This window comes from Branchiostoma belcheri, unplaced genomic scaffold (assembly GCF_001625305.1).
Source record: "Branchiostoma belcheri isolate BF01 breed outbred unplaced genomic scaffold, Haploidv18h27 scaffold315, whole genome shotgun sequence".
Classification (NCBI taxonomy): domain Eukaryota; kingdom Metazoa; phylum Chordata; class Leptocardii; order Amphioxiformes; family Branchiostomatidae; genus Branchiostoma; species Branchiostoma belcheri.
The window spans coordinates 1-16,039 of record NW_017803927.1 but is presented as its reverse complement, the minus strand read 5'-3'; the positions used below and the strand labels follow the sequence as shown (position 1 = coordinate 16,039).

Sequence of the window (16,039 nt, the reverse complement as noted above, 5' to 3'; positions counted from 1 at the left end):
AAGAAATATTTCTGTATCATCTTGTAAGATTTGACATTCATCTTCTCAATCTTCTTACTTAGTGGTTTATTTGCAATCTACAATTTAACATGTTGCCAAAATGAAGCTCGGATTGGAACGCATTGGGCTATACAGCATATCATCAACTGTCGAAATATATCATACATTTTTTGTGCCATAAAGCATGGGTTGAACATACATTATCATGCATATGGTGCCCTGTATATGTAAAATTTGGGGCTATTTTCGTACAACGCATCACACCGCAGCGAAACGCAGCGAATGCGGAAGTAACTACGCCACCGCATGGCAAAAAAGGCCAGAGGTCGATGACCTGATTAAGACACGAAATTGAAAAATATTGTGCAAAGAATGTCAGCAGGACATGATTTAAATTGTAGTGTTACCGTTATTATCCATTATTTGAAACAATCAATATGAAAGGCAAAGTTAGGGAATGGTTTCAAGCGAGCTTGGAGTCAGTAAGGGATGTAAATATATACATTTATAAGGGATTGCTATTTGAACATACTAAGGATGAAAAATTACACTGTCAATGCCCCAACAGGAAGACACACCCCTCCATTACGCAGCTACACGGGGCCGCCCCAAGTGTGCGGAAATACTGCTGCAGTACGGAGCTGATGCCGGTCTCAGGAACAAGGTCAGTCGGTTCTCCGGCTTATCTGGTAAATAACTGACCATCAATCCAGCAATACAATATTGGCTTTACTTCTTTTTGGAGAGAAACCAAAAGTAAGTCTTTTTAAAATAAATGATGATCCACTTGAATACATACATTATTGTACGAGGCAAGAAGGAAGTTGTAGGAATTAACACACAAATTACAATGTGTTCTGATATTTCTGCATCGTATCACAAAAACATCTACAAACCAATTTATATTTAAACATGGGCTTCTTTGCTGCACCTACTGTATATGTTTTAGAATTCGAAGCTTAATACATATTGTATATTACTCATTTAGTCGTGTTTATTTCCGATATTTTAAAATTCACGAGCCTATTATTATATAATTGACAGCATATTTATTACCAGGTTGGTCAAACAGTGGAGGACATCGCTGCAGATGAGGACACCGGTGACGCTAATCCGCGCAACGGAGATGAGGAAGACCGAATCACTCGTGGTAGAAAGGAAATACTGAAGCTTCTCCGACAACAGAATAATGTGAGTTACTTCAAAACTTACGTGATGCAAAATTATAAAGCATTATATCTTAAGTGTATAATTGAGATGACTGAAAATTTCTTGTCAAACAGTTCGGTTCACTAACAACTGCTGATAATATTAAACTACAAGCTGAGGATGATTTAAAGCTTTTTTAGTTACGCTGGTGTTCTGAAATATTCGGTCCGGCTGAAATAATCGGTCCGGGGCGTGGCCTAAAATGTACGAAGGCCCACACGCACATATCCCAATCAAGGCGATCGCAGTTCAGTACATGTAACGATTAAGCGTTAACGTAAGATTGTACAATATCGCACATCATAACTTGTTTGTTAACTTATAAAAACCGTAGCGTAAGCATGAAAGAGACTATTCCTTTACAACTAGAATGTTAACCCCCTCTGATTTCTAAGCTTACAAAACAGTAAGTCTCTGCAATGACCCTCGAGCTCTTTGGTCCGCTAAAATTAAAACAGTTCTAAAACAATTCTAGATGTGGCAGACTGTTCCCACTTTTTCCAAATCAGAACAAGAAGGGGTGGACCAAATGATTAAGCCTGACATAATTGGTCCGCCCTTCTGTTGCCCTATCTTATAAAACTTCTTCAGAACGCCTGAAACTTCTTCAGAACCGCCCTCCTGAAAATCGCAATGTTGCCCTATAATATCTTATGAAACTGTTTTTTCTACTATATCATGGCCGAGGTAAACTTGTCTCATACAATCAACGTAGTTGTTCTTGACACTGAGCCTAAATCTCTTAGATACTAGGGGCGGACCGTATATTTCAGCCGGACCAATTATTTCAGAACGCCTGAAATAAACGGTCCGCCCTCCTAAAAATCGCAATGTTGCCCTATAATATGTTATGAAACTGTTTTTTTTCTACTATATCATGGCCGAGGTAAACTTGTCTCGTACAACCAACGTCGTTGTTCTTGACACTGAGCCTAAATCTCTTAGATACTAGGGGCGGACCGTTTGTTTCAGCCGGACGAATTATTTCAGAACGCCTGAAATAAACGGTCCGCCCTCCTGAAAATCGCAAAGTTGCCCTATAATATCTTATGAAACTGTTTTTCTACTATATCATGGCCGAGGTAAACTTGTCTCGTACAATCAACGTCGTTGTTCTTGACACTGGGTCAATGTTTCATAAGATATTATAGGGCAACATTGCGATTTTCAGGAGGGCGGACCGTTTATTTCAGACGTTTTGAAAAATTTACAGACCAAGGAAAGAACAAGTTTAATATAAGACAGATCAGAAACTGTAATACTAATCTTCCCTCTTGAAGTTAGTAAAAGTCAAGCTAATCGTGTGTTGTATAAAAATAACGTGTCGCAGCGTGTAGTGATAAGCTTTTGATCCTGTGGGCCTTCGTACTTTTTGAGCCACGCCCACTTCCTGTTCCCACGCTCCATATATGGTACCCGGACCGATTATTTCAGCCGGACCATATATTTCAGAACACCTGTTCCGGTATTTGAATTGTTGTATTCTGCTTGGCAGGCTGAATAGATATGGATTATGACTATAATCAGAATTGCGTAGAAAGATTTAGCTACCAGGGCATGCGAAATTGGAAGGCATGCGATCTATCTATAGAGACATGTACATGTATAAATATACATGTCCAATTTCAGCCTACTACAATGACCAGAAGTGTGTCCGAAAGAATCTTTGTAGAACAGCCTTCATACCAAACAAAACTCACTTTCACGTGTGCATGTTTACAGGAAGTCTCCACACGTAAGAAAGGCTACGATCCTGTACTCGTCCGGTTCTATGAAGAAAGAGGAATGACCGAGGCGAAGAAGGATTGTCCGTTGATAGAAGAAGCAGCTAAGCAGAGCGGGAAAACTGTAGACCAAGTGAAGGTGTGTCTTTGTGATGACTGGTTGATCTCTTGATCTTAATCAGTTGTATCTTATCTCACTAAAGGCTGAAACGTTTTGTGCTGATAGAGGAGCTTAAGCTGAAATTGTTGGTGTAACTCGTAAATTTTCTGAAGCAAGAGCCTTATGAAATCGTACTCTGTGCCTCAAATGAATTGTGACTCCGTCATCGTTTCGTTGTATCATCCTGGTTAACAGGCATGTCATTTGTAATGATTTTTCAGAACTTTATCGGCAACTATCGTAGGAGTAAAGGCGGCAGTAAGCGGAGCCTCCCCACAGACGACATGGGGGTTGAGAACATCACGAGACATCGTGAAGACTTAGGGATGTCCGCAAAAATGGGTAAGGTACAACACGTAACTATTTTGCTGTGAAAATAGTTGACTCAGTACATGTGTAGATCATTCTATCTATCTAATCAGACGTCGGCTTTACGTAAGTGTACGAGACAAAAGTGATATTATAAATGTCTGATAAAATGTTAAAATCTTCTCACCCAGGAGACAGCAGTGTTCCACTCGAAATACAGCTGCGGGGTCCTGGAATGCAGCAGCTGTACTCCCAGGCCTGCCGCCAGGGGGCGCGACCGGTGCACAGCGTGCGCGGGCTCGTGGTTGGTCAGTTCAGATCCGGGAAGACGTGTGTCGTCAGGAGGCTGACGGGAGAGAAGGCTGTGGAGAATGAACCGATAACAGACGGCATCGAGATTTCACCCAGCGTGATGACCAGGACTTGGCGGAAGGCAAAAGGTCTATAAAATTCTAAGATTCTAAGGTTTTACATTCATCATTTGTGACAAAATTAGATATTGTAATATGGTATTTGGGCCCTTATCAACATGTCAAGCAGTATATATTCTCAATTTTGTGGCATTTCACATGTTCTTGAAAACCATATAAAATCAGCATGACACGTCACTCTGTGCGTTTCTCATAAATATATTTGACAAACTGTAACGCGGGGCAGTTGCAACAACGGATCCGGTTAAAACTGTGTGAATTACGCCTTTTGCTTACAGAGGAGCCAGACGAATTCAAGGAAACCATGGCAGAACGCTTAGCGGAACAACAAGATCGGGACAAACCGCGCACCCGGACATCGTCACGAACAGGAGCAGTCCCTATAGGTATCCACAAAGAACTCCATATCAATGAACATGGTATATGCAGACAGTAGAGAAACAAGAAGAACCATAATCCTTTTACATATAGATGTACAATAAGAATATTTACATTGATCTATATGCCTCTTTATTGGTATAGTGCCTTCTCTAGAAACACACAGTAATCTCACTGATTCCATCTTTTCCAAAAAGCAGGAGAACAAAAAAGGAAGCGCACTCTGAGAAAGCAGCAAAAAGCACCGCTGAAAGGGAAGGCGACACATACTCAACAAACCGCAAAACGGCTGGATGAAAGTAAGAAACAATTAAAGATTCTATCCATTACCTACATTTATACATTATAGACGCAGACATTGCCCGAAATGGTTGGTTTATGTTCAAGGCTGTACATTCATGTGGTTTTCTGTCTTTCTGCAAAAGACCCTGTAAAAACACAGAAAGAATTCAGTCGGTACACTCGCTAGATTTCAGTTAAGATCATGCCTGTTTTTTCGTTGCAGGTATTGGAGACGGTGTAAGTAGGACTACGTCCCGACAAACTCAACAGCAACCACAAGACATACCGGATGATGTCATAACAAAAGCCAAAGAGCGACTCCAAGGTGGCGTGACCGAGGAGCAGCTTGGAACAGCCGAACACCCGCGTCTCTCCCTCTGGGACTTCGGCGGCCAGGCCACGTACTACGGCTCGCACCAGTGCTTCTTCACGTACCGCGGGATCTACATCCTGGTCATGTCACTGCTGCAGAAGCTGTCCGACCCTGTTCCTGATCTGGACTACAAGGCGGCAGCGGACAACCTCGTAACTGGAAGAGGTACGTACCACTATATAATACTTCTTTAATTGTGAACCTAGGTGGTCGACTTCAAAGTTTGAACATGGGAATCAAAAAAGAACACCTACATATTTAACGTTGTAAAGCTGAAATTATTAGGCAAAGATAGTAAGACGTCTCTACTTGTCCAGATTACTTGGACCACTGGCTGAACTCAGTCCGCACACACACCCTGGTGCACGGGCGGGAGCAGACAGGAGAGCCGCGTGTCGTTTTGGTCCTCACGCACAAGGACAGAGTCGATGAGGTATGAGGAATGTTTTCTTAAGTCTACGAAAAATCCTAGCTTGTCTTTGCCCTAAACGTGAGGTTAATATCCTTGGCTGCAAGGATCAGCCTCAGATTGATCAACAGTACTTTCGGGTCCTTAAAATGAATTTGTGCTCTTGATTTCAGTCAGACATTGAGGAGTACAAGAAAGACATACGTGATCACATCAGTGGTAAGGCAGCCGGTAAACACGTCTTGCCTAAGATATTTGTCATCGACAACTTCAACGAGGACAACAGCGACATTAACGAGCTCCGAGAATACCTCCGTGAGGTGGCGAAGGGTCTGTGGTTCATGGGCCAGGAGGTGCCGATGACTTGGCTTCATCTGAAGTCCAAACTGATGGACAAGAGGAAAGAGGACAACCTATTCTGCCGTTTCCAAGATGTCGTCGATCTGGCCCGGAGTGATGACGTGGGCATCACGGACGACAGCCATGTTGCCGACATTTTGACCTTCCTACATGACCTTGGTGACATCATCTTCATCAACGAACCCGTTCTCCGTGATCACGTGGCGCTTCGGCCCCAGGTGATGATTGACGTCTTCAAGACCATCATCACCGTCCCGGAGTACCAACAGGACAGGAACACGGATGGGGAGGTTGCCGAGATGTGGAGGAGGCTGGAGACGGAAGGCATCCTCAGTGACAGGCTGTTGACAATCATCTGGACCAAAGCAGATCAGAAGATGCAGAAACACTTCCTACTGCGGCACAAGCCCTTCTTGAAGCTATTGATGGAAAAATACTACCTCCTCTGCAACGCCACGCCGATCGGTGGGTTTGATGACACTTCGGGCGATCCTGAGAAAGAAGAGATCTACTTCGTACCATCTCTCCTGGCCACAAAGCCTGACGATAGCACCTTGTATCCTGGGCACATGAGGAGATACCAGCACCCTCTGTATGTCGTATTCGACAACATGTTCCTCCCAAGTGGCATGTTCTATCGTCTACAAGCCATCTGTGTGCGCAGGTTCGGTCTTCAAGAGTCCCACGTGTTCGCCGGCTGCGGCCGCTTCCCCACCGACGATGTAAAGCAACAGTTTGTGGTAACCAAAGTGAAGCATTACCTGAAGGTGGAGCTTCTGTCGGCTGAGGAGCAGCCAGAGTTTACACAGGCCCTTCCTGTTAGAAAGTTCCTCAGCAGTTGTCTCTTTGAGATCAAGGAGAAGTGGATCCCGTCCATCCAGTATGACTGGTGCTTTGGGGAGGTGTCAGAAAAAGAAACAGGAACACCAGTATTCCACCCACTGTCTGACATCGAACAAGAAACGGCAACGGGATCCAGTCGGTGAGGCCGGCTATATTTTCAATTCTTTCGGTTAACAATAACAATTTTACTTAAAATAAATATCAAGCTTCTTACATGTTTGTTTGATGGTATGACACAAGGTGTTTCTACCCATGGTTTACTAACTGATATTTTTTATCTCAGTTTTCCAGAAGACTTCATCAATGTCTGGATACGTGGCAGAAGTGATACGACAACGTTCTGTGCAGGTAAAAACATTCAGATGTCTGATTTTGTGCAGCTCATCTTTTTGAAGTAGTGTTTTAAATTGTTACTGATAAAACATGTTACACATGCAGAAAACTCCGGTGGTTCCGGACCCGTGATGATAGAGCCCACGCTGAACCCAGACGCAGTCCACACGATCGGCCCTGTCCTGGACTGTATGGAGACCTGCAGAGGGCTGAGTCTGGCGCGGTGCGATCGGATCAGACACGAGCTCACATCCGTCAGCAGGTTCAAAGAGCTGGTTGCCATCGTCGACAGGTCCGGAGACTTGTGCCGTCGCTTGCTGGGAGCGTCCGTGGAAGTTTGTCTGCCTGAGAGAGCACCCATGTTCCCCAGGGAAGAGAGAGGTACGTCTTCCCTGGCAGTAGTTTGAAGCCTCTGATTTATTTTCCTCCTTCCATGATGCTTTGTCATGTTTAACAGCTTGTTTGTCTGACACTTTGTTCATGCATTAGAATTTTAATGTTCACATTTATTCTCAGGGAACGAAATTGTTCTCCTACACGCCGGAGACTACAATGACAAGCTCACCCAGCCACTGTTGAAACAGGCAGTCCAATCGTCCAGCAGGTACGGTGTAACTGTGTCTGAAGACGTCATCGAACCAGGAGATATCATCACAGACAAACTCTTGCACCATCTTCTCCAACGAAACGTCAGGATGGTCGTACCAATCATCACACCGCAGACTCTCCACAGCAGACACTGGTCCACGCTCGGGTACGAATTCTGCGCACAGAACAAGAACCTGGTCTTCCCGGTCTTCGCCTACCCTGAAGGAACCAGAGAGCGTTTGCTAGAGGTGCTCGGCAGGCGCTGTGCGGGGATGTTGGATATGGCAGCAACAGAAGTACCAATGGCTGAAGAAAAACTGTCCGGTACCAAAATCAGTCTCACTGCTGCACAGATCCTGAGGAAGGTGCGTTAATATTGGTAGTCATGATCATTGTGCACGATACTATTCTTGAAAGTCTACTTTGTTTTCAGACAGAATGACTAGTAACACAGTATTGTTTCTACAGGCGTCGTCTTCTGTTGTACTGTACACACGCCAGATCACAGCTGCAGGCTGCACGGTTGTGGAGGATGGGGTCACTATCGTCTTTCCGAAAGGATGCGTCAAGAAGAAAAGGTTTATGTCTTTGGAGGTAAGATTGTCTTTGTTTCCATTTGAATTGTGTTACTATTTACTGTATTGTATGTAGACTTTTTTCTGTGTCAGATATAGTCAGACCGACCTTGGAATCACTCCTACCGACAGCTTTGCCTTCTTGATGAACTAGTGAAAAAGCTTAAGAGCAAATGTCTGTAAGGATCAAACAATGGTGGCAGGGGTCAAAAAAATCGATTTGGCTCAAATTTTGCACAGTGATAGTACTTGGCCCACAACCCCTCAAAATAGCTTTCTTTCTGCTCCACACCGATCGTTGCCATGGTAACAGCCCAAACATGTTTTGGGGCCATTTTCCATGATTTGGGAATTCCAGAAATATGAATATTGCCAAAGTTTAGGACGCGATTACAAACAAATGCTTGAATATATCGGAAAGACAAAAACTGTGCTGAAATGTCCAACTTATCTGCTTTTCTAAAATAGCTTTAAAATTTTCAAGAGGTTCGTTTAAAGGGTCTGGGCATCCCTAAGACAATACAGTGTTTTGGGCTTTTGAAATATCCCTATTTCTGCCCATCTTTGAAGCGCCGTAACTCCAAAGATGGTGATTTTTTTTCTTTCAAAATGTAATAACAGATACATATTCATATGTGCTATAAAATGCATGTTTGTAAAGTTTGGCCAATTGTTTGGTTCTCACGTGGTTGTCCTCGAAAGTAGGTCATATTTTACATTTCAAGAAAAATACAAATTTTTGTCATATTTAAGATACAATATATACAATACGAAAACAGCAATCTAATACTACTTTAGATAATAAGTAATCCTATTGATTGTCTATCAAATGAATGCTTGTGGAGATTGGAGTCTTGTTTCGTTGCTGTGTACTTGTCCCTGAAAGTAGGCCATGTTTTGGACATGTGTTAAAATTATCATTTTGGGCTATCTTTGAAGCTTTACAACTGACTAAGTAGGATGTTTTTTGGATCGAATCTTTGTAGGGTAGTACATACATGTATTGTGTATCAAATGATATCTTGTTGAGGTTGGAGTCTTGTTTTATTGTTGTGTTATTGTCCCAGAAAGTAGGCCATAGTTTGGACATGTGCGGAATATTATCATGTTTGGCTAGCGTTGGAGCTTTATAACTGACAAAGTAGGATGTTAGTTGAATTCAATCTTTGTAGAGTAGTAAATACGTCTATTGTGTATCGAATGAATTCTTGTTGAGGTTGGAGTCTTGCTTCGTTGCTGTGTAATTGTCCCAGAAAGTAGGCCATATTTTTTACTTGTGCTTAAATTAAAATTTTGGTCTATCTTTGAAGCTCTATAACTGACAAAGTAGGATGTTTTTTGGATCCAATCTTTGTAGGGTAGTACATACATGTATTGTGTATCAAATGATATGTTGTTGAGGTTGGAGTCTTGTTTCGTTGTTGTGTACTTGTCCCTGAAAGTAGGCCATAGTTTGGACATGTGCGGAAATTTTCATTTTTGGCTAACTTTGAAGCTCTATAACTGACAAAGTAGGGTGTTATTTGAATCCAATCTTTGTAGGGTAGTACATACATGTATTGTGTATCGAATGAATTCTTGTTGAGGTTGGAGTCTTGTTTCGTGTCTGTGTAATTGTCCCTTAAAGTAGGCCATATATTGGACATTACAGAAATTGCATAATATACGGCTGTTTTTAAGCAGTAAATATGACAAAGTAGTATTTTATTTGAAATCAATTTTTTTAAGGAAAGCACATAATCAAATGCATTTTGTATCAAATGAATACTTGTGGAGGTTCGGGTCTTGTGTCGTTATTGTGCACTTGTCCCCATATTTGAACATATAAAGACATTAGCACACATGTGCACTTCCGTACTTGAAGCCCTATAAACGCCAACGTAGGACGTTATATAAATTCAATTCTTTAGCAGAAGTAACTTAATCTATTGTCTATGAAATGAGGGCCTATAGAAGGTGGGTTCTTGCTTAGTTGCTCTGTACTTGTCTCCAAAAGTAAGTCATAATTAGAACATATTCTATTGTTTTCTTGTAACTGTCCCCGAAAGTAGGAAACATTGCTCACGTTTCGATATATTAATAGTTATGTGTCATTTGAACATTTGAAAAAAATGTCTTTTATTCAAAATAAAAGCATTGTCGTAATCCCTTTGACATTTCTGTAAAGTTTCAAGAATGTAAGCAACCACACTAGGGACAATTGAGTTGAAAATAATGAAACACCAAAGACACATCATTTTGTGAAAAAGGTTCCAGTAAGCTGATACTTCATTGTTACTGTGTTACTGGCATTATTACAGTATAGAAAGCCATGTTGATTTGATTATATGGATGACATCCGCGCGCGCATGAATTTTCGGCCGTTTCCAAAAAAAAAAGTTTCCAACCAAACTGTAAATTGTACAAAACGTTGCAAAATGAGCAAATATATACCGAAAGTTGCAAAAAAAAATATTTGAAAACGATTCCAACATCGTAGAATGCCAAAATCAAACAAAAAACTAAAATGCAAGGAAATGAATTTAAAGAGTAGATTATTCGCCATACCATACCCTGTGTCATTTGTTCGACCTTCATAACAACGTAGATTTCATGAAAGCAACTTTTTTTTTGCAAAACTTTTTTTTTATTCGCGCGCTCGCATGCATCAGTTTTGGGGTTCCCAGAGGATGTCATCCATATAATCAAATCAACATGGCCTAACTAACAGAACAAAGAAGGGCTATTCAAAGAAATTGTTCAAGTTGTCATTTGCAGATTGTGGGAATATACATGTACATTTGCATCTACAATGTTACAGTATCTTAACTGCAGTCGTTAGGATAGCAATGTTTCAAGACTACCATATTTACAACGCTACATCCTCAAAATATGATGAAGCCTAAAACCCGAGAATCTTATGAAACAGCCTATCAACTTCTGAGCAAATAATGCTTTCTTACCATCATCTTATCCCTACATGTACCTCTACAGAATTAATTTGAACAAGGTCAAAACAAGACTATAATCTCCACAAGCATTCATTTCTTTGACAATAAATATATTGTCCTTGAAAGATTGAATTGAAAACACACCCTACTTTGTCAGTTATAGAGCTTCAAAAATAGCTAAAAATGATAATATTCCGCACATGTCCAAACTATGGCCTACTTTCAGGGGCAATTACACAACAACGAAACAAGACTCCAACCTCAACAAGATAGCATTTAATGCACAATAAATGTATGTACTACCCTACAAAGATAAGATCCAAAAAACACCCTACTTTGTCAGTTATAGAGCTTCAAAGATAGCCAAAAATGATAATTTCCGCATATGTCCAAACTATGGCCTACTTTCTGGGACAATTACACAGCAACGAAACAGGACTCCAACCTCAACAAGATATCACTTGATATACAATACATTTATGTACTACCCTACAAAGATTGAATTCAAATAACATCCTACTTTGTCATTTATAGAGCTTCAAAAATAGCTAAAAATGATAATTTCCGCACATGTCCCAAGTATGGCCTACTTTCTAGGACAAGTACACAGCAATGAAACAAGACTCCAACCACAACAAGATATCATTTGATACACAATACATGTATGTACTACCCTACAAAGATCGGATCCAAAAACATCCTACTTTGTCAGTTGTAAAGCTTCAAAGTTAGCCCAAAATGATAATTTTAACACATGTCTAAAATATAACCTATTTTCAGGGACAAGTACACAGCAACGAAACAAGACTCCAACCTCCACAAGCATTCATTTGATAGACAATCAATAGGATTACTTATTATCTAAAGTAGTATTAGATTGCTGTTTTTGTATTGTATATATTGTATCTTAAATATGACAAAAATTTTTATTTTTCTTGAAATGTAAAATATGACCTACTTTCGAGGACAACCACGTGAGAACCAAACAATTGGCCAAACTTTACAAACATGCATTTTATAGCACATATGAATATGTATCTGTTATTACATTTTGAAAGAAAAAAAATCACCATCTTTGGAGTTACGGCGCTTCAAAGATGGGCAGAAATAGGGATATTTCAAAAGCCCAAAACACTGTATTGTCTTAGGGATGCCCAGACCCTTTAAACGAACCTCTTGAAAATTTTAAAGCTATTTTAGAAAAGCAGATAAGTTGGACATTTCAGCACAGTTTTTGTCTTTCCGATATATTCAAGCATTTGTTTGTAATCGCGTCCTAAACTTTGGCAATATTCATGTTTCTGGCATGCCCAAATCATGGAAAATGGCCCCAAAACATGTTTGGGCTGTTACCATGGCAACGATCGGTGTGGAGCAGAAAGAAAACTATTTTGAGGGGTTGTGGGCCAAGTACTATCACTGTGCAAAATTTGAGCCAAATCGATTTTTTGACCCCTGCCACCATTGTTTGATCCTTACAGACATTTGCTCTTAAGCTTAAGCAATAATAGCGCAATAACACTTTTTTTGCTTCCTGAATATGTCTGTTATCGGTGGAGAAGACGAAATGGCAGGTTATCAATGAAGAATACATTAGAGTAAATCTCTGGACACAATGTTTTCTATGTAATAATAAATCCTAATGTAACCTTCATTATCATTATCCAGATCTACATTATGGCTCTATATATATTTTTTTTAAATTTGATAGGTTGATGTGCTGCCCAACGATGGGACCATGGCAAACAGTTTCTCGGCTGTGACACCGGTAATGACCGTGCACCTAGACGCCGAGGAAGACTTTCTAAAGCCCGTCACTGTCACCCTGCCCTGGACATGGAAAAGCACCTGTGACCTGGGCAGAACCATCCTGATGAAAAGGTCCACTGATGGCCATCAGTGGTCGGCATTAAGCACCGAGGTTCGAGAGAACAAGGACACGATCACCTTCACAACGTGTCACTTTTGCAGGTAACACTTATCTTGATAAAAAAATTAAGAAAAATATTTGTTAAATCGAACACACGTAATTTTTGAAAACTAAGATGACAAGTAATGATTGGCCAAACAATATGTTGAAGCTATTTTCATACATTCCACTGTTTTAGCGTTGTTGGTGCCAAGAAAAAAGACAGCCCTGAAGAAGCCTCCACCTCTGCTGAAACCAATACAGAAAAGCAGGACGAGGCGGCCAATCAAGAGGCAACTGAAACTATAGAAGTCCTTGTAACAAGGTACAGTGGCGACAAAGCGCATCTCATTATCAGTCCCAATGAAGCAACGACAGACGACAAGCGCATTCATCTGCTGTGCATCGAGAAGGGCAAAAACGTCAAGGAGTACTTCACAGCAGATAACTTTAAGACACCACCGCCGTTCCGACAAGAGGTCACCATGCACAAGAAGGAGAGAATCCGTGCGCGGTTTGGTGAGGAAGAGGATGTCACTGGAGATCCACGTGACATTCCGCCGGAGCCGCCCGGTATTCAGTTCGTCTTCCCGCCGGCGAACTGTAACCGAATCTCGGTCAGACTGAAGCTGCGAGATCCGCAGATAGGAAAGGGGAAGTTTGAAGGAGCAGTCCATTTCACACTACTGTCAGAAGCAGGTAAACCAGTGAGAGACCCCATCCGTCGGATAAATTCAGCCCATGTCTACCTGCACTCTCTGCAAGGTAGGTGCTGTTTTGATGTATGTACTAGCAAGCGTATAAGGTACTAGTTGAAAAAAAGGAAGACAAGTCACATAATTGATTTTAACAAAACAAATTAGCCAGTTATATGAGCAGAGCGTCCCAAATACAACCAAAGAAAGGTACTTGTAGTTAAATAACGTTTTTCATTTTAAGGTAGATCATTGGCTTCTTGTTTTCCTGTACTGGTTATTTGTGTATGATAATGAAAAGTATGATACAGAGAAAAAACAAAGTTGAACTGCTTTGTGCATGAATTGTCCTTTATTTAAGCTGTAAACATTTTTCTTATCGTATGCCCATTGCAGATGAGGGGAAGACAAGTCAGGTTCAGCAGAAGAAAGGCCCTGTCACCATGACCAAGGCGTCCAAGATACAACATAAGAAAGGTCAGATGTAACATGATAATTTTGTATCATATTCTAAATGCTTCATCGCCTTTGCCTGTGAATTATCATTCCGTACGACGGTACGTCAAACAAGAAAAGGGAATCAGATGGATAACATTACATGGCGTATATTTCTTAACAACCTTATATTGGTTATAGGTGGGAAGAGGAAAGCCAAAACTCGGCATGTTGGCCCCCCGGTAAAGCGACCTAAGCAAGGTATGGATGAAATCATGCATAATCTAAAAATAAACATGTACAGAGAATGTTTCGTCCGGAAAAAGATTTTAACAAAAATTATTGGTCTAATTATTATTATTTTTTGAAATTGCGTACATACGACACAGAAACCGAAATAGATATTCAGCTAATAAGAAATTCAGAAATGTTGGAGCAACAATCGTTTTAATCAAATGGACATTCAAGCAAGTATGGTTTCATTTCGCTTGCATTTTACCAGTTACAACTCGAAATCAATTTATCTTATTGTGACACGCCTACATTTTTGAATTGCAGAGTTCACGTCTGTTCTGATGGTTAACGATAAGTACGGCACGTCCCATGGAGGTACCTCTACCACGAACCGTCAGGTGGCGAACTTTCTGCAACTTCATGGTGCTTCAGTTCATGCTACAGCTGTGCAAGCATCTGAAGAAGACAAGAGGTGCGCCGCAGAGGACGGTGTCATTCTGCATCTGCCTGTACAAAGAGCAAGGAAGAAGAAAACACTGTCTTTGGAATGGTTAACCGACTACCACAGCTTCCACTACCCGGATATACCGACAGATCTGAAGTGCATTGTGGGCCATGCAGATATCACAAGTGGAGCTGCAAAGAGCATTCAAGAGAACCGCTGTGAACTGGCTAAACTAGTCATTTTCAACCATGACATGCCAGAAGAGACGGAGAACTACATGGGGACTAAGAAAGCGATGGCCGCGGGGAGGAAGATGGAAGACATCCTCGAAGATACAAAGAATGCAGATGCCGTGTTCTCATTGGGAAGAAGAATCTACGACTACTTCGAGACGAAGTACAGGTCACTGGGAGGAGGCAAACCAACACAGCACTTCTTGTTTCTTCCAAGACCATCCCCAGTGTTTGAAGCCATCTCTGTCAGACCAGGAGGAGGAGAGAAAGTCGTGCTGACTGTCGGGAGAGTGACGGAAGTGGACAAGCTGAAAGGCCATGACCTGATAGCACGGGCTATGGGGGAGGTTACAGAGAAGATCACAAACGTCAGATTGTGTGTTCGCGGAATAGATGAAGATGACTGGGAAGCGAGCAAGAGAATCCTGGAGGAGAACCTGCACAGTGGTAAGATCAAACCCACCCTGCTGCCATGTGGAAACCAGGAGGACATCGCTCAGGACATGCAGCAGGCTCACCTGGTCCTGATGCCGTCCCGTGCCGAACCGTTCGGACTGATCGGTCTGGAGGCCATCGCAGCAGGCATCCCTGTACTCATCTCTGACAAGTCAGGCCTAGCAGACATGATCAAGGACTTGGTCAAGGAGAGGAAGTTACCTGCAGACATGAGGCACAGGATCGTGAAAACCAGCGTGAGGGAGTCCGACCTGGCTGAGGATGCAAGAAAATGGGCAGAGAGGATCGCAGACACCTTAGAATACTCTCAGCCAGAGTTTGACAGAGCGGCAAGATACAAGAAGAAGCTCTTGGAGTCCGAATACTGGAAAGAGTCGCACCAAAACCTGCTACGGGTCTGTGGATTGACGGACTGAGTCTAGGTCGCGCCCTTTTACCCACGTGCCAGATTCCTAATCGCTGATCCTGACGCACACAGTAATGTCATCATTACTGTGAGTATATATTCCACAGCAAAGCAAGACTTGGCAGTGACCTCATCTATCAGTGGCCATGTACAATTTCAAAGACATACTCATTTACATTGAAATTGTCTTTTGTCTCTATACAGGCCTTTTCTATCCACGTGTTATAACATGTACGTTGCAATTAGGGCGACGTATATAATATATATATATATATATATATATATATATATATATATATATATATATATATATATATATATA

The 16,039-nt window shown here is 41.5% G+C and overlaps 1 protein-coding gene across 1 annotated transcript; it reads left to right on the top strand.

The window, feature by feature from the left end:
- The first annotated feature begins 1,081 nt into the window (after nt 1-1,081).
- Nucleotides 1,082-15,727, top strand: LOC109474752. Its single transcript, XM_019775113.1, has 17 exons — nt 1,082-1,191; nt 2,932-3,072; nt 3,315-3,435; nt 3,594-3,842; nt 4,112-4,252; nt 4,717-5,031; nt 5,184-5,299; nt 5,449-6,617; nt 6,762-6,826; nt 6,917-7,192; nt 7,328-7,764; nt 7,868-7,993; nt 12,616-12,875; nt 13,013-13,578; nt 13,905-13,985; nt 14,145-14,204; nt 14,502-15,727. Exons 2-17 carry the CDS (start codon nt 2,995-2,997, stop codon nt 15,725-15,727), a joined length of 5,286 nt encoding a protein of 1,761 aa, XP_019630672.1. The 5' UTR covers nt 1,082-1,191; nt 2,932-2,994.
- Nucleotides 15,728-16,039: the final 312 nt, after the last annotated feature.